Here is a 24,734-nt window from a genome sequence, read left to right as displayed (position 1 = left end):
TCGTGCCGGTGTGTGCCTGCGTCCTTGCCCCGAGCATGCAGAAGGCACGGCGCCGGGGTTGAACGCCCCCAGCTTCAGCTGCTTTTCTGCGAAAAGCTCGTCACCCTCCAGGCAGCGTTAACCGCCAGCCCTCCTGCAGGCTGCAAAGCGCGTGTTTCTCCCGGTTACGGAATTGCTCCACAAACTCTAAAGAATGAGGATGGAGCAGGCAGGTGAATGAACATCCGGAGGAAAACAGCTTCCCATCGCATCCCGCTGCACACCGCTGCTTGGGACACCCACCTGCAGCAGCCGCTCGGCCGGCCGCTGCCACCGCTCTCTGTGAAGGCTGTACGGGGTAGGAAGGAGCTGTGCCTGTGTAAAACCTTTACACCCCAGGAGAAACAGGGTATGTCAGCGTTAACCAGCAGCTCCAGCCATACGCAGTTGTACCTGCCAGCATCGCTTCCAAAACGCAGCCCGGGAGGGGGGATGTGTGTGGGAAATTGCACACCCTAATATCAGCATTAGAAATGACCTCCCCCACCAGTATTTCTGTATGCAGAAGGAATCTTTGATTTGCTGCTGAGTGGTTTTCTCGCCCCAACCATATCTGCCCAGAGTACCCCAATTGCAGGAGACCCAAAAATGTCTCTGCGAGGCTCATGAGCTGCCCGCACCCTGCACAGCCGTGCTGAGGCCCGCAGGGCACTTGCTGGCACGGTGGGCTCCATGACATTCCTTTAATCTACATTTCTTGGTTACGGCACAGTATTAAATCCTTAAGAAAAACCTGGGGGCTGCGCTTCCCCAAGAGGGGTTCAGAGCGCTGCACTTCTGAGCTGGCAGAGGGGCACCTCTCATTACTGCAGCTCAGAAGAGGTGTTTTGCCCTGTAAAGAGCATTGGGATTTTTGCTGACAGTTACAGATGTCCTCCTACTTCAGATATTAAATGAAATGCATTGTTTTAATGAGCTGCAGTTCTCTTGGTTCCCTTGGAACCAAGTTAGCTTTGAAACCCGAGCAGCAAAGCTCCCGTGTTCCTCATGTTCTTCCACAGGTGGGCTGGCACCGAGAAACGCAGACGCTGTGATTTCTTTAGGAGTGAGAGGTGCTCTGCGAGGAAAGCTCGCCTGGCTCTCACCAGGAGTTTTAGTTAAGCAGGTTCCTCCAGTGACACACCCCCTCTCTCCATTTTCACAGAACTGTCTTTTCTCTCCAAACCCCAAAATTTCCTAAGTAAACACTTTTGTTCCTCCGCAGTGTCTGCCCTTGCTCGCAGACATTGTGTAGTGAGAATGCTGTGTTCTCGAGGTCCAGCACAGGGTAAGAGGGATTGGTGCAAGTCTCTGGCACTCATATGGCTGCATGGAAACGTCTGAGAAGTGCCTGGAGACCGTAATGTCTGGGGAGAGGACAGGGATGGGGTAGGGATGCTTCCTTCATTATCTGCGTGTGCTTCACTTGTATACGGAAAGTGGTGGGGAAGGTTGTGTGAAGAGATCCAAGGGTGAGCATGAACATTTATTGTTCCTCACACACTTTTCCTGCAGAGAAAAAAAAAAAGGTATCTGGGAGAAAGCATAAATCCCAGGAAGCAAAGAGCCAATGTCATTATTCCAAGCAGAAGCAGTGATGCTTAAGGAAGCCTGTGAAGCTGGGCAAGCCCTGAACTTTAGGCAAATATAGCTATTAATCTTTAATGTTTAAGTCTTACAGGTGCACTAAACACCAAATCCGATAGATAAACAGGATTTTGCTGGAGGTCACACGCATCTGGATACATGCAGACAGATGTGCTTAATCAGCATTTATAACAGACTTGCTTTGGCTGGGCGCGGGTTTAAGGACTCCCCAGCTTTTCGTGAGCGAGGGCTGGCTCTCGGCACCACAGGCAGCTCTTGCTCTTAGGGGGACACCTCCAGCCACAGTCCTTGCCCACCGGCTTTCCAAAGACTGATTCACCTTCAGCTTGAAGTATCACTTTGGGAGATAGACTAAAACCTAATCCAGCCATTTTTGCTAATCTAAATGGGTGTTTTGATACAGGCATCGTCTCGCTCATCTCCCTGGCTGTACTGTCTTACGAACGTTACTGCACCATGACGGGGACAACCGAGGCCGATACCACAAACTACAGGAAAACATGGACAGGCATCATCCTATCCTGGACGTACTCCTTGGTCTGGACTGCACCGCCCCTTTTCGGCTGGAGCAGTTACGGGCCAGAAGGACCAGGGACAATGTGCTCGGTGAACTGGCATTCAAAGGACGCTAACAACGCGTCCTACGTCGTATGTCTTTTCATCTTTTGCCTTGTAATCCCTTTTGCCATTATTGTTTATTCATATGGGAAGCTGCTGTGTGCTGTAAGGCAGGTAAGTAGATTCCTCAACTGCCTTTTTACTGTGACCCCAAACTGAGTAGAAACCAGTGACCACCTTTGTAACTTCTCTGCTGTCAGATGTGCTGCCACCCCTGGAAACTAGGTCTCCTGGGACTGTCCTGGTGACAGGCTCCAGTCTACCAGGGCTTTCAAAGTCACACTCAAGTGTGAGCAGCTGGAGGTCCCTGTGACAGCTTCACAGGTGAGGGAAGTTTGCCAGACCACTCAAGATACTCCCAATTACCCCTAATTAAAACTAGGAAGGACTTACCTACCTTGCTGTTAGGACTTAAATCTGCAGCAAGCCTATGGAGAGGTGAGTATCACCTGCAGGTTCAGAGGCTGTAGGATCAGTGGGGGGCATGGGAACTGTGATTTCAGAAGATCAGTGCTTCTCTGGAAGCATAAGAACGAACCCTGCAAAAAGGGATGCTGAAAAGTTGCATATAATCCAGCTGCTGGCAGGATCTAGGGAAAGCCAGAGTTTAGCAAATACAAACCGTAAGGCGGTCCTGTGGCCTGAAGCTTACCCCTTGCACACAAACCAAAGCCAATCCTTAAATGATCATGAGTTATTAATGGATACCGGAGGTAAGAGTTACTTGCTTCTAACAGTGCTAGCCCACGCAGTGCAGTGTGTGGTACAGAACTTCATCAGAAGTTGAGCAGCAGCAGGTTGAAGTGCACTGTCGGGCATCTGGACATACTGGTGCACAAGTAGTTTGTTTTCTTGCAAACAGCATCTGCATTTAGCCACGAGTCCTAAGGAGTGACGCACCAGTGCTGCCCGCTCATGGCACAGCGTCGCTGGGAGAGGACCCATGAGCGTGGCAGCCCCTCTGTCAGGGACCAGCCTACGACCAGGCAAGGACCAGGCAGCTCAGGCCAGGCCACCCACTCTCCCCCAGCATGAGCATTCACTGCCCTACACAGCCCCATGCTTGGCCCCTACACCCCAGAAGCCCAGCCCAGGGCACGAGCTGTGCTACGAGATCTGGCTTTGTCTCAGCTCGTGGAACAAGTGCCTGAAAGATAAGGGAGAATTAGATAAAATCACTCTATGAGCCACATTTGAAGAGGTAGTCATTTGACTTAAGCTTACAATTGCTCTGGGACTTTGAGCAGAATTAAATCGAATCAGTGGAGATGTTGGAGTTGATCCTTCTCAGCCTTTCCCAACCCATGGTCTCATTACCAATACCTTACATTCCCCTGATAGTGAGCTCGGTCCTCTTTGGTCACTGTGAACAGCAACTGCTCGTGCATCACCATGGGCCTGTCCCCTGAGCACAGGCTGGCTCTCATGGGACTCTGTTTTTTCCATCTTTTGAAGCTACAAAAGCTGTTTTAGAGGTGCTGCTTGTTACAAGCCAGTCATAGCAGCTGAGGCTGGAGCAGGTAATGCCTGCAGGAGAGGCTCTTCCTCTCCAAAGCTCCTCCACGGGCAAGAAACAGCAAGAAAACTTGGACGGAGGGTTGTTCCCTGCGGGAAGGTTGTGCCGTCCAATACTTTGGCATACGGAGTCTTTTTTTCTGCTAGGGCTGCATCTAGGTGGGAGCACTGAAGCGTGTATGTTTTCACATTAAATACCCTTCCCACTGATGCATCCATCACATAACAAGTGAATTTTAGGCCCTAGAGAGCTCTCTGTCTTTGGACATCCTCATTAGGGTGGGCATTAGTAAGGCACTAGTTCAGGCGGCAGCAGGACTCGGCAGCTTCAGCAGAGCCCTCTGCAAACCCAGCGAGTGATGGGACTCTGTCAGTGACATGGACTGGTCCTGGGGACAGCGTGGTGGCAAGGGGCTATTGCACCCTCCATCAGGGGTGACAAGGATGAAGGTCTGGAGCTGCCTTTTCCTGGGCTGTTTGGTCCTGGAGGGACCCCAAAACATGGGAAACATTCTGGGAAGCAACAAGAAAATGACTCTGTAAGCCTTTAATTATGCTTTCAACTCCTGCCACAAACATCTTCCCGAAACTGAAGTTACCTGCACCACTTACAGGAGTTAAAATTGTAGTGGGAGATCGGGGTGTTTGGTTTCGGCCAAGCATGAAAAATTATATCCTTTCGCTTGACATTTGTATTTTCATGCTCTGGTTCTGACATGATTGTCATCACAGGAGACATGCAGGGATGCTTAAAACCTTGGAAATCGGTCCAGGCTCTCATATCCTCCTGTGCTGCTTGCAAGCAGCTGACAGATCCTACCGTTGTGCTTCAAGCTCACAGTTTCCTTAAACCTGAAGATAATTGTCACTGCTAAGAGGGGACCATTTTTGCCCCCAAGTCTCATTTTAGGCTGGCAGGCAACAGCCAGAGGGAAGGGTTTGCTCTGAGCCATTTCAAATGGGGAGCAAAGGAACTTGAACATATTACAGTATGCTGTTGACAATAAATCTGAACACTGAAAACAACCATTAGAAAATGAGGAGTATTTAGTTTTTCAGACACACAGCTTTTCTCTTAATTATCTCCTTTGTGAGAAGACTTGTTTTCACAGTGATTTCACACCTCCCTGTGAAGCACTGTGCAGGACCCAGGAGAAAGCAAAGGCAGCTGCTTTACCCGTGGGGAGGCTGTTTTGCTGCAGAAGCGCGATGAGGGTGTGCAGCGGCAGGCAGCTGGGTGCGAGGGCTCACCTCTCCATCCTGAGGTTCCTGCACGGAGGGATCCACTGCATCACCTCGGTGGGATGGTGAGAGCCAGCGTTGGTCCCCACGGCTGGTCCCGTGCCCATAGCAGAGCTGCTAGCAAAACCCTGCTGACTGGGGTGTGCTGCAAAGAGCAAGATGCTTTATAATTGCCTTAGTTTTGTTAGCAGGGTCTCGAGAGTGTTATTTCCCCCCATAGCTGAGTATGTAGCTTCAGATGAGCACACAGGGTCGCATCCACGCTACATGCCACAGCAGGGAAGCTGTAATCCCTCGGCTCAGATCGAATGAGAAGTTCACAGAAATGACAGAAGTGAAACAGAGCCTGGGAGACAACTGGCAGCCACCCCTGAGCAGGCTGCGAGGAGCTGAAAAGCAAATGCAACAACCGCTCCTCGTTTTGCACAGCCTGGTGTCCTGGGAAGTCCTAGGCGCAATGCAGGAAAGCTGGATGCATCCTCCATCCAAATCCTTGTGCTGGTTTGAAAAGCTCGGTCGGGTTTATTGTTTCATTGCTTCAAAACCATTGTAGCCAGCAGAAACTGCACGTGGACAAGTCTCCCCAGGACAACTTCAGCAGTGCAAACAGTTTATGGGCTACCGACAGCGATAGTTTGGGATTCCTTCTAGGACACATACTTCATAGCCAGCATCAGGTTCAACTTGAGCTCTTGGATGTCCTGGAGAAGCAAGGTATCTTTCCTGGGTTTCACCAGTGTGAAACTTGCCCAGTCCAAGGCAAAGGGTGTAAAGGTTCTAAGTACATACCTGTCTCGTCAAACGTGCTCCGCATTTTAAGTCCCTGGTTGGAAATAACCGGCTCACTGAAAGCGACAAACAGGCAGCAATTCCCCCATTGCATCCATGAAACTTGCAGGAGACAACTGTTCTGCTACCAGGTTTCAGAATAGCCATAGTCAGCCCCTGAGACCTTAAAAACATTTGTTGTAAACAGAAAAATGATTTGTTGAGCACAGGGGTTAAAAAGTCAGTATTTAAAGTCTTTGATAAGCTTGGCAGAGTCCTCTCATATTAATTGTCAGAATGCAAATATAATTGATTCCAGCTTTTATATCACTATATTATAGGGTAGATTTTTATTCCCTAATTCACTGACAGACTACTTGTCTGTCATCTCCTTGACAAATGAATCTGAAGTCCATCCTCAAAATTATTGACTGTGGTTCATCCTTGGAAATAAGTACCTGGGCTCAGTACTCTGCTTTTCCACAGACTCCTGTCCTGGGTTGAGTTACATCCGCATGAAAGTACTGTAAGTGCAGGGATTCAAAGCTCCTGAAGTTTAAGGGAGGTTTAGCAGCTGTTTCATTTCACACTCCAAATCTGACCAGTCTCCAGACTTTCGGTTCCCCTTCTAGTCCCAGCCCACCAGAGCATCCTTCCTTGCAGAGAGAAGAGGAAGAGCCCAGCAAAGCAGCAAAGCTGGTGGGAGGTTGGCTTTCCAGCAGAGTCCCATCTCCTGTTCTCCAGCTGGCCCTGGCATGCCAGCCAGGAGATGGGTACCAGTGTCCTAGGGGACATTCCTACCCAAAGCCATGAGCACCTGTGCCAACACACAGGCTGGCCCGCTGGCGTGGGGAGGGCGAGTGGGCAGAGCGCAGCCCCAAGCAAGGCTTGCTCTCCCCAGCACCTCTCAGGCATGGACCAAAGGCATGTTGAGGACTGCACTATGGAAATAATCATGCGTGGGATCTTAAAACATATCCAGCCTTGTACTGTCCTCACCACCCACTGCACGGCCCTCTGAGCACCCTCACTCCAGGAGTAGTCACAAGCGTGTCAGGAAAAGCCAGGATGTAGGCATGTTTTCCATCAGACCCTCTTGGTTCCTCAAGTGTTATGGAAAGGAAAAAAAGCTGCAGTAAGACATTTGATGTGTTGCGTATTAATGTAATTAATTAATCCAACAGTTTCTAATGTTGGGGTAATAGTTTTGCACAGCTTGGGCAGAGGAAAATGGGGGAAAACAGCAGTTTCCAGTAACTCGCTTCCACTGGCAAGAAGGGGAAAGGGTAATTACACTGGCCCTCAAGCATTTATCTAGACAATTATTAATGCTACTGCAATGCTTACTCAGAATAAATTGAGACTTAACAGGGGATGTGAGACAAACACATTCCCAAAGGCAGGAAGCATTAGAGCTTAAGCACTGAAACACTTCAGATGCCAGATTAGAGAAATCAGTTGTAAGACAGCTGAACCCAGAAAAGCGTGCAGCAACAGTGCAGCCCCAGTGATCGGAGAGAGCAATCACCTTTAGAAACAAAAAGACCCCAAAGGATTGGTTTTCTTTGCTTCATTTGACTTCAGTCCCAGTGAAAATGCAACTGTGGGATGGTTTTACATTTGCTCACTTGAATGGCAGCAGGAGTTCAGCTCGTTAGAGCTGCCCGTACCTGGCTCGTCTCTGCTGCAGGTTCCGCTGCAGTAAGTGCTCCGGGTCAGAACTGCAGGAACCCTTCCATTGGCAGCAGTAATAGTGGGCACTGGAAGATCAGACCTCTGCGTGAACACAAAACAGACATACAATGAGGGCCACAGGCCACATGGTGGCTCTGAAGCAAGGGCCAACACTTCCACCCGTGGGTACTGTCGGATTTGCTTTCAAGGGGGGCACAGCGGCTGTCCTCGGCTTCCCCAAGGAGCTGGAGGGGACATACCTTGTGTTCTGCCTCTGTGCTTGTGCACGGCAGGGATTTGTCCAACAGCAGGCACTTACCTGATGAACGCACCAAGGATTTTTCTAGTTGAAAACAGAGCAGCTGCGAACCTTTTGAGTTTTGGGGTTTTTTTCCCTCTAGCTCAAATATTTTTCAGCAGGTACTTCAAAAGTTTGGAAATGAAGCGTTCAAGCATTTGCAGTTAAGGAAGCTGAATTTTGCACAGCAACTTCACCCTGCAGTACAGCCGGGAGCAGCCATGTCCTGCAGCCTGAGATGCACTTACCTTCTTCCCAGAGCACAGTCACCTGCCAGCACCAGAAATTACGTTTTCCTCCCCCAATGGCTCTGTGTGATGCTCTGCTCTGTATCGCAGGAGTCCGGGCCAGCCCAGGCTCACATCCCTTGCTATGCTGCCTACCAGGCAGCATTCCTGTCCACCCTATTCCCTGCCCCATCACTGCCCTGGGTTTCACCCCATGACCATCTAACCTGCAGGGAACGTGTGCTGTGGGAAAGAGAAGGGAGCAATCTGCCCCAGAACAAAGTCCTCTTATCACCAGGCAAAACAAAAATTAATGAGGAGGCTCAGCAAACCCCACCTCTCTCTTTCTACAGAGCAGTCCTTGAAGCACTGGCTAAAACACCCCTAAGTCAGCAAGGCAAATGCAAATAATGTCTCATTAGCAGGTAGCTTAGGAGAACACCGTCTCACCCATCAATCCTCTGACTCATGACTGGTCTTTTAGGTGCAGCAGAGAAAAAATTCACAAAAAATTCAAGTCAGGGTGTGAGACTCACAGCCTCACCCTTCATGAGGACTGTGACCGAGCTCCCCTGCCCCGACAGTAAGCCTGCACCCAAAGGGGCTCCCACTTGCTCTTCCAGCTCAGACAACTATGGGTAGATCCTGAGGGGACTGAAAGGAGAGCAAACCACTAACCCAGAGCACAGAGCCATTTCAAGACTAATGCAGCTCTACCCCAAACACCACGGGTTTTCTGTGGCAGCAGCCAGGTTTCACCTCCAAAATGATCAAGTGCTGTACCTCAGCATCCTGGAAGATACAACAGACTCATCACCACATCCCCAGCTCTCTGGATTCCCAGAGAGAGCTGCCTCTTCCCTAGAAGAGGTTTAGCACTGCAAACACTCCACACAGAGGAGCCCAAGAGTCTTCTCTGAGACATCCTGCAATTGCAAAAGTTCCACTTCGGAGTGCACATCAGCATAGAGCTGCTATACAGATACACTTGGCTGTTATCACATACAGCGGCACTAATGGCATGAATTTGCTTTTAAAACATACCCACCCTGGAGCACAGCTATTGCCTGTGCTCTGTGGGAGACCAGCGCAGGATCTGCTTCCCAGCAAGGGGAGGCACTAGGACACCCTTCCTCGTGGCTAGCAGCAACCCGCAGGTTTGGGCTTTGCTGCATGCCAGGACTGACACTGCCCACCTCAACACCCCAAGGACACTGGACAGTCTTGGGTGAACATATCCTGAGGCTCCTATTCTGCTAATATTTGATTTTATATATAGAAATCACATAATGTTTGAGAAAACCTCCACTCCATGAGAAGAACATGTTATTATCCTAGTCATTAATGACTAAAACATCAAAGAAAGATGCAGAAGGAGGGGAACCAAACCAGTGTGAACATAAGTAGTCCTGAAGTATTTTAATATTCATTCTCACTGACAGATGTGCTGTGCAGATTAATAGCTGCAAAGGACATGCTTCCTTCAAAATGTCAGTATTATCTGCTTTACACAGTGAAGTGCCCGAAAGCCTAGACGCACGCCCGCTGTGTTACAGAAAACTCAAGAGAAGGATGAGGCAATGCTTAGAACTCAGAAACCTCCCAGCAGCACTGCGCTGCTCCCACACTTGGTAGTCGGGTTTTTGCAAACCTCAACCACAATTTATTTAATATTCTGATATTAAAAATGAATAATTAACCCCTTTTAGTGATTACAAGACCTCTCCTTACAGTTACAGAGCCCTCTTTAAAGGCAAGCAAGGAACTGAATTTAGATTTACATTTTAATCTGGTCACGTGGTCCACCCTTGTGAGGACAGAGGCGAGTATGAGGGGATCCTGAGAGCACTTTGAGGGCATGCCCCAGCCACAGCTCTCTCCCTTGCACAGCACATGGCCCGTACTATTACTCATCTGGCACCTTCCAAGCCCTCTCAGAGAGGAGAAAAACAACTGTAGCAGACATGAAAGATGTCAGCACAGTGGAAGGAAACGGATTAAATACAATTTGATGCATAAGCATTAGTGGGATTTGGGAGCACAAGACATTCTGCACAGTCACAACATTTGTCATCCGGTTCCCTTCCCCTGTAGCACAGCTGGGTGAGGTGGAAGTCTCTACAGCACTCCAAAAGCAGTGAGATGCTCAGGTCAGCCCAAACTGTGCCTCGGTAACTAAGGGAGTGAGAGGTAAAACAGCATAGGAAAAAGGCAGGGGAAATGGAAATGTACGTCTGGAAAAATAGATCACTTACGTGGACTGTTATCAAGCTTCAATAATAAAATATATTCATCTGGTTGAAGATTTCTTTGCATTTTCACATGCCCTTAGAAGAGAGGGTTAGCTGCATAATTCATAGGCATTTGCTCTTGAATCTCTGCTTGGACAAGAAGAGGACACGGGGCAGTGTAGGTGACACCAGAAACCTCGAGCAGGGGAAGCAGCACACCTCCTAAGTGAATCCAAACACAAGGCTCAGCTCCCTCAGGCTAAATCTCTTTTGCAAAAAAAGAATAATTCTGGTTGAAATTAATTAGCCATTTGAGGCAAAAGCAATTTCTTACAGACGTTTTATTCCTTCCTGTGCATAAGGTGTTCCATTATCCATAAAATTACACTTAGTCCCAGGCAAGAAACCAAGTGCCAGGAATGCTGTGGTCATGGAAGAAATGTGCAACTGCTACTGCAAGGGTCTCTGCAGCCCTCCACCCACCATCACCTGCAGACACGCTTGCTTCCTTCCTGGAAAGCCTGAGGAAGGTCGCCCAACCTTGAGAATAATTGCATCCTTTGCTCCTGAAATGAATACTAACTATTTTACATCAGTTTCCATCTCTGCTCCCCACCACTAGCTCAGCTTTGCTGGGGCTGCAGCAGGAGCCAGAAGAGCCTCCCAGTTTCACTGAATGCAAAGTGGGGAAGCTCTGCTGGTCCCTGCAGAAGGTGGTGGTGCATTGTCTGTGACTTGTAGAGGATCAATAAACCTCTTCCATTTCACAGCTTCTACAAGGAATCATGTACAGCCAAAGAACCGTTGTGCAAAAAACAAACAAACAAAAGAAAATAATAGGTATATAAGCCTCAGAGGGGTTTAGTAACTTCCCTGCTGCACCTAGGAAAGACCTGGACCCCAACAAGCCCAAGCAGCTGGGAATTTGCTTAGTTGGCATGATGTAAGGGGCACTGGAAAAGGTTTGTCTTTGACTCAGATGAAGGAATGTGGGGTTTTCTCATCAGGACAATGATACTGCTAAGCCTGACGAGATGTTAATTTACTAGGTCTGGACCAGGTAAGCAGCACACTAGGATTGGAGAAGCCTAAGTTTCCAAGTGACAAACCAGCATTGCTGCTGCTTTTTGCCTCAAGTCATTCTAAGCCCTGTCTCCTGCTTTGTTCTTCCCCACCTCGCCCTGTGCTGTGCTGCCGTCTGACCCACTGGGTCCAAACCTGATGTAAATTGTGTTTTCTGGAGTAAAAGCACAAGGTCTGCCAGGAGCAAAGCATTCCTCTCATGGACGAGCATCAAAACAGAAACATCACAGAAAGCTGGCAACTTTCTTTTCCCCCTCTTGTTTTCATGACAAGGCACTGAATGCATGGGAATTTTAGGAGAGCATAAGCTCTGAATCAAAGATTATATGGAAATATTTAGATTATGAATGTGGGTAACGTTTCTAGGTTTTATGATTGCAGTGAGCAACTTTTAAACATAATTCAAAGACTCTGATGTTAGGAGGGATAGAAAAAACTTCCTTAAAAATAAAACCTAACCTGATCTTGTGACATTTCTAGGTGGTAGCATCAGCCATTTATTTCCTTGATAAACATCAGTATTTTTCTCCAAACAAAACTTTTTCTATTATTAGGTGAGACCATGAGCTACTGTTAAACCAGCCACTGTATCACTGCCCACTGTTTCAGAGCTACAAGGAAATTCTCATTAAGCCCCAGCAAGAGCTTCCAAGGCAAACTCCTTTCCTTTCTGTAAGCACTCCGCTGACTTACTGCGTGAAGCTTTCTGCTGGGCTTCCATTTCTTTTTGCTCAGCCTTTGCTAAGCAAGCCCATGCTTGCAGAGGTAGGCTATTCTCATGCCAAGAGGTCTCATGGATGCTGGACCTCCCATCCCGACTCGCCAGGCTCCCTGGCAGCCTGCTTTGTGCACAGGGTGCACCTGATGTCATTTTAAGCACCTCATAGCTCTTCCCAAGCAACACACAGATGTACTGATGTGCATGTCCACACATCTCCTGAGCTACGGGCATCAACCAAGACCAGATGGCACAGTAACACTTCAAAGGGTCTAGAGTTACCCCTGAAGCATCCAACACATCTATGGCAAACCCACTACCTACCTTTATCAACTCTTAAAAGTAGGCCATCAGCTGATGTGCAGGGACCATCAGAAAGTCTCACATCCAATTTGAAGAAATTGGATTGACCTTTAATCTGCATGGAATGCAATTACATTGCAACTTTATTAGATTATAGTCTGGTTCTCCAGTATGTACTCAAGTAACTGCAGCTATTAATTCACCCAGGCAGAGTATAACTGGGTGTATCTGATTTCAGAGCTCCCAGGCACTGTTTTTTGATGAACAGGCAGTGAAGGTGGTTCAGCTGCTGCCACAGCACAGAGGGTCTGTGCCACCCATTTTAGAGAAATACAGCAGCTTTGCTCACATGAGATAGGGGCCTCAGCTGGTGTGCTCAGGCCACCACCTACCCTGTTTGGTTGAGGGGTTTTTCCCTCTATCTCCCTTTATTCCAGCTTCTCTCAAGGATCATCCTCCTAGTCCCCTGAGTGTCATTTTCAACTCTCCAAGCTCTAAATACTATCGTGGTTTCACAAAAAAGATAAAAGTTAGTCAGTCACTCAGCTGAGATTCAGATCAACCTGGGGATTCAGGAATTATTCCCAGTGGGAGCTTCGTGGCTAAACCTCCCAGGTGGCCCTGGGTATACTCAGCTGCGCTCTCTGGTCCTGAATGTTACTGAGCAATTTCCATATCCATTGCTCAAAACGCATATTTTGCTTTCCTAGCAATGTGATGACTCTGTTATTTCTGCACAGTATGCGTCAGCAATATCAGCCAGGAATTTGCTGTGTCCACAGTGACCTCTATTTAAACTTATTCTTACTGTTTGTTGCATTAGTCTCTCATCCATGTCCTTCTCCTGTCCATGACACCCAGTGCCACACCACACAAACACTGTACTTGTGAGCATTTCCACTCCTACACTAGGGGATGGATGTGTAAGTTCCCAATTATGGTCAATGAAAAAAACCAGAGGAAAATGAATCACTTCTGCAGGCTGAATCACCTTCTAGAGGTGCTCCTCTGTAGTAGAAAACAAAGTAACTTAGCTATTAAATGATAGGTCTCAGCACAGGGACTGTTCTCATGGCCATCTCCACCATGAATCCTGTCTAAGAGCAGAAATTAATTCATAGCACAGGCACATCATGGGTTACAGTGGCAGAGGCCAAAGACAGCACAAGAAACTCCTGCGGCATTCAGGAAACCCCTGAAGTCGTGGGTTGCATCAAGAGCGTGCATATGCCATCAGCTCATATAGAAATGCCTATATAATGTATGGGATGAAATACTTCCTTGGCAACTTGGGTGTTTAGCATCTTTGTGGTTAAGCTTCAGCTGAGTTTTAGCCAAAAAGGGCCCAGTGAAGAGAGTTCCGGTAAGCTTTCTGGCAGAAAGGACAGCTTACATGCAGAATGAGTGCATAGTTACATTCCCAGTGCATTAGCCCTCTTTCTGCTTACGTAAGTGTCAATGGGATGTGACTCCAGCCCGTCAGGTAACCATCCTTTCACTATTCAGCCATGGTTCCCAACGCCAGCCTTTACTGTCTGCCCACGGCAGGGACTGAATGCAGAACAGAGCCCAGGAGAAACATGGTCAGGACCTTCACTGGGCATGGCAGATGCTTGCAGAGATTCCCAACTATTCCTGACCTTTGTTTGTTTTCCATTTAAAATTAATGCCTATGGGAAACATGGGAAAACATCACTGTCAGAGCAAGATGTGACCAGAGCCTCAGACTACCCCGGAGCTGAACCTCCCAGTCCTGCCAAGTCGGTACATGAGATCACACATGCAACATATGGAATGAGTGATACAGAGAAATTGTAAGTTTTAGAAAACTGAAAAGATAATTTTTTAGGGGAAAGAGATACTCAATTTCCAGCAAAGAAAACATAAAGCTGTAAAAGCACATTTTCTGTGGCTGTTTTCTATATCAAAACCTACAGAAATAGTGAGATTTCTTTTTATCATTTCCTGCACAGCAGATTGAAGTTTGGATTTTTGACTAAGCCAGAAGTGAAGGACACTTTACACCAGCTCAGTGCATGACCAGGGAACCCTGTGCTAAATTCCTGCAGCAGCATCACTGCTGTTAGCTTTAAGCCAGGAACAACCTGGGCTGACTCTCCAACCTCTATGGGCCAGCAACTATGGACAAGCTATCCGGGCCAGACTTGTGGTTTTACTTTCCCTGGAAGTTATCAAGACAAAATTAAAGTAAAAGCCAACAGTCTCATTTTTCAGTGTCGCACAGCTCTCTGCTTCTGTCTATGAAGTCAATCCAACAGCCTCGGCACAGCTTTGGAGCTGTGTGGTATATCCAAGTCACCATCGGATGATGATGTTCCAGCAACATTTCAAGGTTGCTGAGTTTGTTTTGTTTTGTGAAAGTTTTCTGCATGTTTCTTGAATATTAATATCAAGGTCTTGGGTTTCCTTGACTGACCAGGGGAGCCTCGCAATTGAGAGCAAAATTGCTTCAAGGAGAATTACAGAAGGGGGAGGATATTCAAACTTTCTGGACTCGTAGGATGAAAATAATCATTTCCTACTGCTGGCAAGGAAATTAAAACCTTTCCTTGCGTGTCCTGTCATTCCCTGGAAGCATCCATTTGAAAACTGCAAGCTTTTCTCTTTCTTAAGGAAAGGAGGAATACTTAAAAAGTAAAGAGAGTAATACACGATACAGGTTTGCCTGAGAAGGGTGTGTTGCTCTGGTAGGACATGTACCTTCAGAAATACCCCACTAACTTTATGCCAGTGTCCAACTCTGTGACAAAAAGCAGCTTTTCTCCCCATTTCACTGTGCCATACAGCATCAGGACATTCAGAGAGAGATGTGCAGACAAAGCATTATGCCAGCTGCCCTGTGACGAGAGCTCTGCTAAAGGTTATTAAATAGGAAATATCTCCATCATCCTCCTCTCATGCCCAGCCTCAGACCAGGCTGATTTTGATCCGGAAGACATCCGGAAAACATTTGTCTTCTCCGACCTTACCTGAAGCAAGAGGGAAGGGTTGTTGTGTTGCCTTCTCTAAAGTCAGTGTTAAAAAATAAAAGGAGTTTTGGGTGTCCTTAAGGCATGCCACTCACAAGCCATCATCCACCACCCACCCTGGGTGTCTCCTGGCATGGGAAGGCAGACAGCAGGGTCTGAGGAAGGCACAAAGAAATGGGGATCTTGTGTAGTGATAAAGGACCCTGGCAGCCGCTTGCCTTTCAGTGACTCTTCTCAGGAGCCTAAAAAAATGAAGTGCACATGATGCAAAATGCAACTTCCATTTCCATCCCTGTACCCTTGTGTCCCAATCCAGCTGCTTCTACTTCATCACATAGCCTAAGCATCTTGTAAAGTTTTAAACCGAGTTGGGGCAGACTTTCAAAAAACCTGAACACAGGGAAAATGTCATACAGAATTCATGTCAACTCCATGAGAAGATAAATGTGAACTTTCTGTCTGAGGTGTCTGTGAAGAAGTCTGAGCTACTGATGCCTGTGGGTGTCTCTGAGTGAAATATCCACCTCTCACTAATGGAAATGTTTTGATTAACAACTTTTTTTGCCTATTGGCAAATACCAATTTCCTTTTAAATCACAGACAAGTGTCATACAAGATTTCCTTTGCACCTTAACAGGATATGTATAAAGTACTCGGCATTAGAGTTCCCTCAGCAGGCATTTACAGATATATTCTACTTCGTGAACAGTTTTGGTTTGGTTTTTTGATTAGTCTCAAGGTGACTTCCAGCACACAAACATATCCTGCTGGATTCCCCATAAAACTGCTTGCAGTAGTTAGTTTCTCGTGCTTACTGCAGCACTTTGCAGTGTAGGCATTACACAACAATCACCGAAAGGTCCAATTTTCAAGGCACACTGAAAACTAAGAAAAAAGGGTGAGGCAGAAGATACCAGTGTTTATATACAGGATGATTTACTTACGTGTATGTGTGAGCCCCAAATCGAGAGGAGGAGCCTGTTGTAAACCAATTGAATTCAGCTGCTGACTTTTCCAGTGAATCCAGTGGAGAAAGCTCTCTCAAACCCTTGTTCTTTATGATCCTCTCTGTCTCCTGACCTGCCTCGGTGGCCTCCGGGTGCGGAGCACTTCATCCTTGGTTGGGTGCATCGCTACTGGTAGGACTCAGACACGCAGTCCTACTGGGAGCACCGTGTCCAGCTGTCCTCCAGGGCAGTTGCCCCCTTCTTCCCTCCTGCCTAAGATACTCACATTACATGCTGTGATTTAGAGAAAGCTGGAGAAGGCTATTCCAGATGAACAGTGCTATCGCTAACCCTATTCCGACTGTTAGGTACACACGCTGGGTGCAGAACATACAAACCCTGCCCACTTTGGCCAGCTCTTCTCCAGCCAACAACTTTTCAGGTGGCACTGCCAACCCTGCCCCTCATGCAGCCACTCCAGAAGCTCCCATGCATCATCATCTTCTCCCAGTATGAGCACTGCTAATCATCTACTTGTGCCTCTCTCCCACCCAGGTGAGCGGCATCAATAAAGGGATGGGTCGGACCCGAGAGCAGCGCATCCTGATCATGGTGGTGGTGATGGTAATTTGCTTTCTCCTTTGCTGGCTGCCATATGCAACCGTGGCGCTTATAGCTACCTTTGGGAAACCCGGTCTCATCACCCCTGCGGCCAGCGTCATCCCATCCATCCTTGCCAAAAGCAGCACCGTCTACAACCCCATCATCTACATATTTCTGAACAAACAGGTAAGCAAAATGTCAACCATATGTTTACTCAGATTCAATGTATGCAAGAATTAAAGAAATAAGAAGGGGAAATAAAGAATGCATTGGTGACAGCACTGAAAAACCTTCTGAGAGGGAAGCACAGAAAAAGGACTACGAGGAGCAAATTTAATTGACAAATTCAGACTTTTGGAAGTTGGATAACTGACATCCCACATGTCCAAATAGCAAATGATGGGTCCTTCCTTTCCATTACACAACTTGATTAACAGCAAGTTGAACATGGAGGAGAGAAACAAAAAGAATCAATGTTCTGGTAAGTATGGAGCCATCAGATACTGCCTGGAGATGATTCCGATATGAAGTGTTGTAGGGACGTGAGCTTTTGCTACCCAGTGCCATGCCCCGGTGCCCCAGCACCGTGCACTGCCCACAGTAACTCCTCTTCCTTGCAACATCAACTTTCTCTTCCCCAATGCGCTCCTGTAATCCCCTTGCACATCCTTCAGTCACCCTCCTGTAACACTTTGCCCCTCCCAACAGCTGGTGGGAACCATGAGCAGCGAGGATCTGCCCAAAAACTGCCGGAGGAGCTGACCCTGGAGCAGGGAACAGCACAGGTTGCTTCAAATCCTGCATTTCTCTCCCTCTGCCATGCATGGCTGCACCCACCCTCCCAGGGGCTGGGGGCAAAAACAGGGGTGCCAGGACGGATTTACAGAGCAAACAGGAGGTGGTGGTTGTTCAGATAACTCTGTTCAACACCGACAGCATTCCTGATGCTATGGAAATCTATAGGGGATATCTTGTTAACTCATGAAGCTGTTGTTTCCCTCTAATTTCATGGTATTTCTAAAACAATTCTACATTCTGGCTTCTGCCCCTCCCTGGCTTTGGTAAATGTTCAGAAATCTCTGATCAGACTGGATAAAAATCAGAGAAGGGGACGGATGAAACGATGTTCACATCGAGGGAGTGCCTCCCGGCAAGGGCTAGGTGAAGGTTACACAGATAAAGGAGACTCAAGTGGTAACAGAAATTTCCTGGGGATTAAGCAACCGCAGAAAGATGGTTGATAAGAGACTCACTCACCCACGCAAACTTGGCCACGAGGGGAGAGGGAGAAAGCAAACCCAGAAAAAAAGACAGCATCCCCTGCAAGTTTTCAAGCTGTTAAATATTTCAGTGCTCAGTGGTGAGAGGCTGAGGAAAAAGAATGATCATTATTTTTTTTGTACAAAGAAGGCCTGTAATTTCTGAGAAATTTCTCATTTAAAAAAGGAATTTCAGACGACACAAAAATTGTGCGAAACTTCTCAAAAGCTGTTCCCCCCAGCAGGCAAGTCTGCTTCCAGAAGGCTTGGTCAGAGCTTGCTGCCATCAGCCGTGTTGTACAGGATTACTATTAAAATTGATCTGGACTCGCTTCGTGCTAGAGGGATCAGCTGTCTGGAGTTGACTGTGCCACTGTAAGGAGGGCCTTCAGACAATCTGTAGGATCTAAACCACGTATTTCTGCTGCAGGCAGGTTCCTTACATTCACGCAGCAGCCTCCCTCCGCACAGACGCGCTGCACGCTTTGCCATGCGACTGAGAAAATCGATCAAATAATGGATGTTGAACCAACCTCATCTGAGAGCTTAAAACAAACACATCACACAACTTTTCATCTTCTCCCTGGTCAAATACAAATCAAACCAGCCAACATCCCTTGCACTGGTGATTCAATTAGCTCACCCACCCCACCGAGCTTTTAGTACAGGATATATCAATAAGCTGATGGCTGGGTAGCACGAGTGATCAGCAGCACTCTCCGAAATCTCCACGCCGCAGCAGACCCGCGGTGTTTGCCTCCGAGCACGCAGTCAGCTCAGCCAGATAACAGGCTCCTACATACCTGAAAATAGGCTGAAAAGCATTTTATCCTTTCTAGTCTCTGTATTACTATATGGTCATTAATATTTGTATTAAATAAAAACACAGGTTGACTGTTACAGGCCTGCCTGAAAGAATCTCATTTCTGGCTCTCTCCCCTCCCTCCTGCTTTTTAGTTAAGGAACAACGAAAATGTAGATTGATTAAAGCAGAACAAAAAAAAAAAGCCACCCCCAAAAAAAGATCCACCCTGCAACTGCCCCGAACTAAACACAGCACCCAACCTGCAAGCAGGCAAAATGCCCCGTCTGGATTTTACCCCTTCACCTGCCCCCTGCAGTGCTGAAATACTGCAGTGGCACTAACATTACCTTGTTCATGAAACTTTGGCCAAAATGACTGCTTTTATTTTCCTTGGTTTTGTTCTTCTCCCTCTGGCGTGCCCAGATGAAGGAAAAAGGCAGGCACCACTTTCTTCCCAGCTCCTGCTTCCCAGGAGCCCATCCCACATTAGCTTATAGAGACCCTGACCTCGGCCAGAGCTCTCATGTAATGCTGGGACTTAATTTTTCTATAAAACAATTCAACTTCTAATACAAAATATTATTACATCCATGTTGGTTTTTTCAGGACCATGCCAGGAATCTAAATGAATATAAAGACCATTAGATGAAGCCTGTCCTATAAAAAACATGAACAAAATTCCTGCTAACTTGCTGTTCTCTGTCTGTGTGTGACAGTTTTACAGGTGCTTCTTGGCGCTTCTGAGATGCAACAAAGCAGCCGCCAACTCCAGCAACAAGTCCTCGTCCCGGTCCTGCCGTGCGCTGCCGCGGGGGCCGGGTGACACCGGCCCCACAGCAGCCGAGAGCCCGCGCCCACCTCCAGAAGACACCCCAGAAGCTAACTGAGCTGTACTGGTGGCTTGCTACAGCACCTGACCCGGGCTGTTGGGCTAATGCACCGGCTGGGGGGAGCACACGTGGTCTGCTTACTGCGTTTGGGGAGTGTGAGTCGAGTTTTGCTAAATAACAGAATCACAGAATCACTGAGGTTGGAAAAGACCTATAAGATCATCCGGTCCAACCATCAACCCAACCACTAGACCATGTCCTCAAGCGCCACCTCTACACGCTCCTTGAAGCGCTCCAGGGATGGTGACTCCACCACTTCCCTGAGCAGCCTGTTCCAATGCGTGACCACACTCTTAGTGAAGAAGTTTTTCCTACTATCTAATCTAATCTAAATCTCCCCTGACGAAATTTGAGGCCATTTCCTCTTGTCCTGTCACCAGTTACTCGGGAGAACAGACCAACACCCACCTCCCTGCAACCTCCTTTTAGGGAGCTGTAGAGAGCCATCAGGTCTACCCTCAGCCTCCTCCAGGCTAAACAACCCCAGCTCCCTCAGTCACTCCTCATCAGACTTGTTCTCCAGAGCCTTCACCAGCTTTGTTGCCCTTCTCTGGACATGTTCAAGCATCGCTTTGTCCCTCGGTTTGCAGCTTTGTTTCTAGTGAAAACTTGCCTGCCTGCTTCCTCTAGAGGTTCATTTCAACAATAAGCCATTTCTCCATTTCTCAAAGAGTCTTCCTGATCAAATGCTGGGGGTTTTATGGGAGTTTTGGAAGAAAAAAATAAAAACCACATATGCCTCTAGAAAAAAACTATTAAAAAAACCCCCAAAACCCCCCCAAAATCCGACACTAAAGGCTTTCTGCCAAAATAGAACCAAACAAAAATCCCAAACCCAACAACAACAAAACAAGAGATTCAGAGCAGCTTGCTGCAGAACAGTTCCAAGAAACAATCTACACGTGAAAGGGGAGAAGCAAACAGGGTTTTTTCCAGTAGAAAAACTACTGACTTACAGATTGTCTCTGGTTTGGATTACACTGTACCTTAAAAGTCTCACTTCACTTAGAGTGATTATGAAATGCAAATTGCTTATGAAACCCAAACAGAATATGAAGAGCTGCAGCTAAGACTTAAAGCTCTACTAAAATTTAAAATGCATATATTGGACATGTTTCAAAGTATAGAAATTACAGCTCAAGCTGCAGAAACTGAGTATTTTAAATTATTACCTTACAAAGTTATTGCACCAACAAATATTTTCCTCCTAATACGCAGCGCAAAACCAACTCTTGGAATAAGCAGCACTGAGCTGGATAAAGCCCTCGCCTCTGGAAATACACCAGTTTGCATGCATTAGGACAAAAGTTAGGGCGATTCCAGCTCTTTTTAGATAAATAGCTATCTGAGTACTTGTGAAGCTAAAAGGACCGGTCAGTCTAGGCTGTGAGCCATGCAGCTGGATCCATTTATACCAGCTGAAACCCTGCGCACCCAGCAGTACAGTGTATTTTTACCCAAAAGTGTCCCAGTGACCCCATCAGGAAAACTGCCTGGGGACCTTTTACAGGATGTTCCTCCTGGACCATCTTTGGGAACTGAAGTGACAGATGGTATCTTTCACAAACAGAAAAGTGCTGGAAAGCCTCAGAAGTACAGCTGGAGGAAGAATTTAAAACAAACAAACACAAACAACCTTCTCCCTCATTAACTCTGAGCATAGTACCAATATTTTGACAATATTCATCATCCGAAATGGTAAGGAAAATGTGAAATTGCAACATTCTGTGGAGAATTACTTTTCCAATCCCATCAAACTGCAGGGAAATGCCATCTTTCAGATGAGCTTCTCACTGATGTACATCCACACCGCTGCCAAGGTAGCCATCAAAACCTTCTTTAATTACCTGCCATTAGCCAAGCCAGAACTGGGAAATGCAGACATCTGGGTGAAGGAGTAATGTGGGAGAAAAAGTTAAGCTTTTTTTTGATCACTGCTTGAGTGGGATCCATTTCAAATTGCCTGTTAGATCTTTCCTTGTACATACATAGATGCATCATGTTCAGGAGTAAGCGAAACGCTAAGGAGCTCAGCACAGTGACCCCTTGCAGCTGCTTAGGAGCAGGGATGCTGTATTTGCCTGTAATTCTCCCCTGGAAGTAAAAACATCTAGCCCCAGACCCAGACCATTGAGACCAAGAGCATCAACACCTTGAAAGTGAGTATTGCATTTAAGAGAGAGCAGTACGGAGAAATTATTGCCATAAAACCTCCACGACCTCAGCAGATTCCCCCAGCAACCCACACCGGCCATCTAGACAGCCCCTGAGGGCGATGCAAGTCCCTGCATCTCTGCTTCCTCCCGAGCTTGCCAAACGGACTCGAGTACATCCAAGGTCATTCCCGTTCAAAGGTCTGAAACCTTTGGGTTTACCACCCAACACGGAAGCCCTTCGCCTGCTCTCGGAGGCAGAGGGCTGGCACAGCACAGTGCTATCCATCCTTCAGACTGGTTTCCATCTCCACCCCCGCCCCACCACCGAGCATCCTGTGCACATCACTGCAAGAGGCCCTGCTTCAAACAGATAATTTTGACTTGTCACAGGTGACTGTAAGCTGGCTTTTTCCTTTCAGGGTTTATTTTTTTCCTTGTGGTCTTACCAAAAGCCTTCCCGTACTCACACATCGCTACACACCCTGATAGTTCTTTTTTTCTCCCTAAGCCACAGCTGTGCTAATAACCTGAATAACTCAAAATATTTTCAAATACAGAAGCCACACCCATGAAGTGAGGCTTTCACTGAGCTTATATTAGTGGATGAAATCAAAGCAACAGATGCACTTATTGCTAATGAATACACCACATCGATTATTTATTCCCAAGCACGCATTTTTAAAGGGTACTTTGTTATTTTCAGATTACAACGAACACCCAGCATTTTTCAGTCATCCTTTCCTTTCTGTCATGCTGATTCTAGGTGGATTGTTCAATTTCAACATGTACTTCTACATTAACATTAATTTTGCAACAATGTGACCGGTGATTTTTGTATATGCAAGAATCTGTTCTGTCTTCTTATAGTCTAAAAATTTGGCTTTGGTACATGTCTTTGAGATGTTAGATAGTGTGTGGCTTGTTATACATATTTACATCATAAATTGTTATACAAATTTACATCATATTTTCATCATAAATTGTTAGTCTCTGTTTCATTAACCCTGCAACCTGTGGCAAATGCCACCTGCAACTCTGCTCCAGCAAGAGGTGTGTAACTGCTCTAACGCCATTTGGAAATGGGCAGGGCATTGTAGCTACAAATAAAAACACCCTCGTGCTTACCTCTCTAGCCTTATTCTGTACGTGCAAGCCGAAAAGCTCGGTCTCTCCATGCTTTCACAGGTAAGAGGTTTTGGCAGAGGACTTGAGGCTGAGTTTTGCAGTAGCAGGAACAGCAGCTTGAGAAATGGGATGGCACAACTCAGCATACTCCAGAAAGAATAGCTGTAAAATATTATAGCCCCAAATGGTTTTTAATCCTTCCTAAACATTTGGGAGGCTTCAGTTTTCTTCCAAGTCAAAGACTTTGGCAAAGCTTAGGCAAAAATAAATTCCCGTTGTTGGGTGCAGGAATATCAACAACAAAAATCTACTTTCAGAAGATATTTCTCTGTCTACACTCAGCCTTAATTTAGCCTACCACAGAATGTGACATTTAGCCTTGCAATAGGAGGAGGTAGTGCCAGGGATATGGATACGGAGTGGCACCAGACACTAGTGGGTACGACCCAGGTTAACAGCAGGTCCAAAAGGCTTTCCATTCCGAGAGCTACAGAAAGGTTTTGTTGTGCACACATCCCTTCAGCAGAAAATGCATTAAGCACATCATCCAGTGACCATGCAAACTGGTTTTTAAGCATGCTTGCATTGCCCTTCATGGTATTCAAGCACACAGGAAGGGAAGGGCCGTGCTGGGCTCTCAAGAACTTACACTTTTAAAGTGAGGGGTAAGATTCTTCTTGAAAAGGAAGTACAGCTCCCATTTGTTGCAAAGAATGTACAGACCTACACTTTCTGATATTTATGAGCAGCTCATCATTTCATTTCAGAAAGAAAATTTGATACCTGCAATATTTTTCATGAAGAGAGTTGATAATTTCATAACAATTTACCTGATTTTTTTTTTCCCCAAAACTAAGCATTGTAGAAATGTAACCACCAGTATTGTGGGTTGTTCAACAAGCAGTCAAGCATTGAGCCTTCTTTTATCTGCTCTTCAGCACCTTCAATGTCTGAAAAATAGCTAAATGACTGAAAATTTCCTCCTATCACTATTTCACCTCCTCTTTTTGCAATAAGGAAACTTTATCTGGATTTGAAAGTAAGCATTAGACTGCATGCAGAACCAATCCCTAGTAAACCCCTAGGACATCTCAACAGAGATTTTGCATAGTATTTGGATGCAAATCGAAGAATTGGGCTAAACTCTTACAAAGAAAATGAGTATCAAGCAGACCCTACTAGCCTCATTTTGTTCAGAGGTCTCCCTTCTCAGCACCAGGATGATTACACATCAGATGTCACCCACCAGAGGCATAAACCACATTGCACTTAGCAGATAGAGAGCTTTCAAATGCTGTCTCCATTAATGTCTGCGTAGAGTCTTGGCCCCATTTCAGGAAGAAACACAGAGATTGGAATTTTCTCACCAACTGTAACAGGGTCCATAGCCTGAAACTTAATTTTAAGCAAAGGGACTCTCAGTCACCCTCCCCCTCACCTTGAATTAAACATAAATACCACCTTAGCTTTAAAAGACCCATGTTAGAAGCAGAACAAGCAGAAGTCCTTCAGCAGAAAGATGCAGAATCTCTGCAGGAGATACAGAACAGTAACTCCCAAGGAAATTTGGGTTTACTGGTCGTGTGTAAGGGGAGACAGCCAGCACTCACTCTTCAGTTACTCTGCAGAGTTTACAGCAGTAAGCAGCAGGCCAGT

General features: G+C 46.6%; 1 protein-coding gene across 1 annotated transcript; it reads left to right on the top strand.

Annotated features, from left to right (window-relative positions):
• Positions 1-1,976: 1,976 nt before the first annotated feature.
• On the top strand, positions 1,977-19,794 carry LOC104504990 (pinopsin-like; the record flags this gene model as incomplete). Its single annotated transcript, XM_010159723.1, has 3 exons — positions 1,977-2,358; positions 16,796-17,029; positions 19,624-19,794. Coding segments are annotated over 3 exons (787 nt in total), but the record flags the coding sequence as incomplete, so codon positions are not given.
• Positions 19,795-24,734: the final 4,940 nt, after the last annotated feature.

This window comes from Eurypyga helias, unplaced genomic scaffold (genome assembly GCF_000690775.1).
Source record: "Eurypyga helias isolate BGI_N326 unplaced genomic scaffold, ASM69077v1 scaffold17319, whole genome shotgun sequence".
Lineage (NCBI taxonomy): Eukaryota > Metazoa > Chordata > Aves > Eurypygiformes > Eurypygidae > Eurypyga > Eurypyga helias.
Note: the sequence above shows the minus strand (reverse complement) of the source record. Positions and strands in the feature narration are given on the sequence as shown.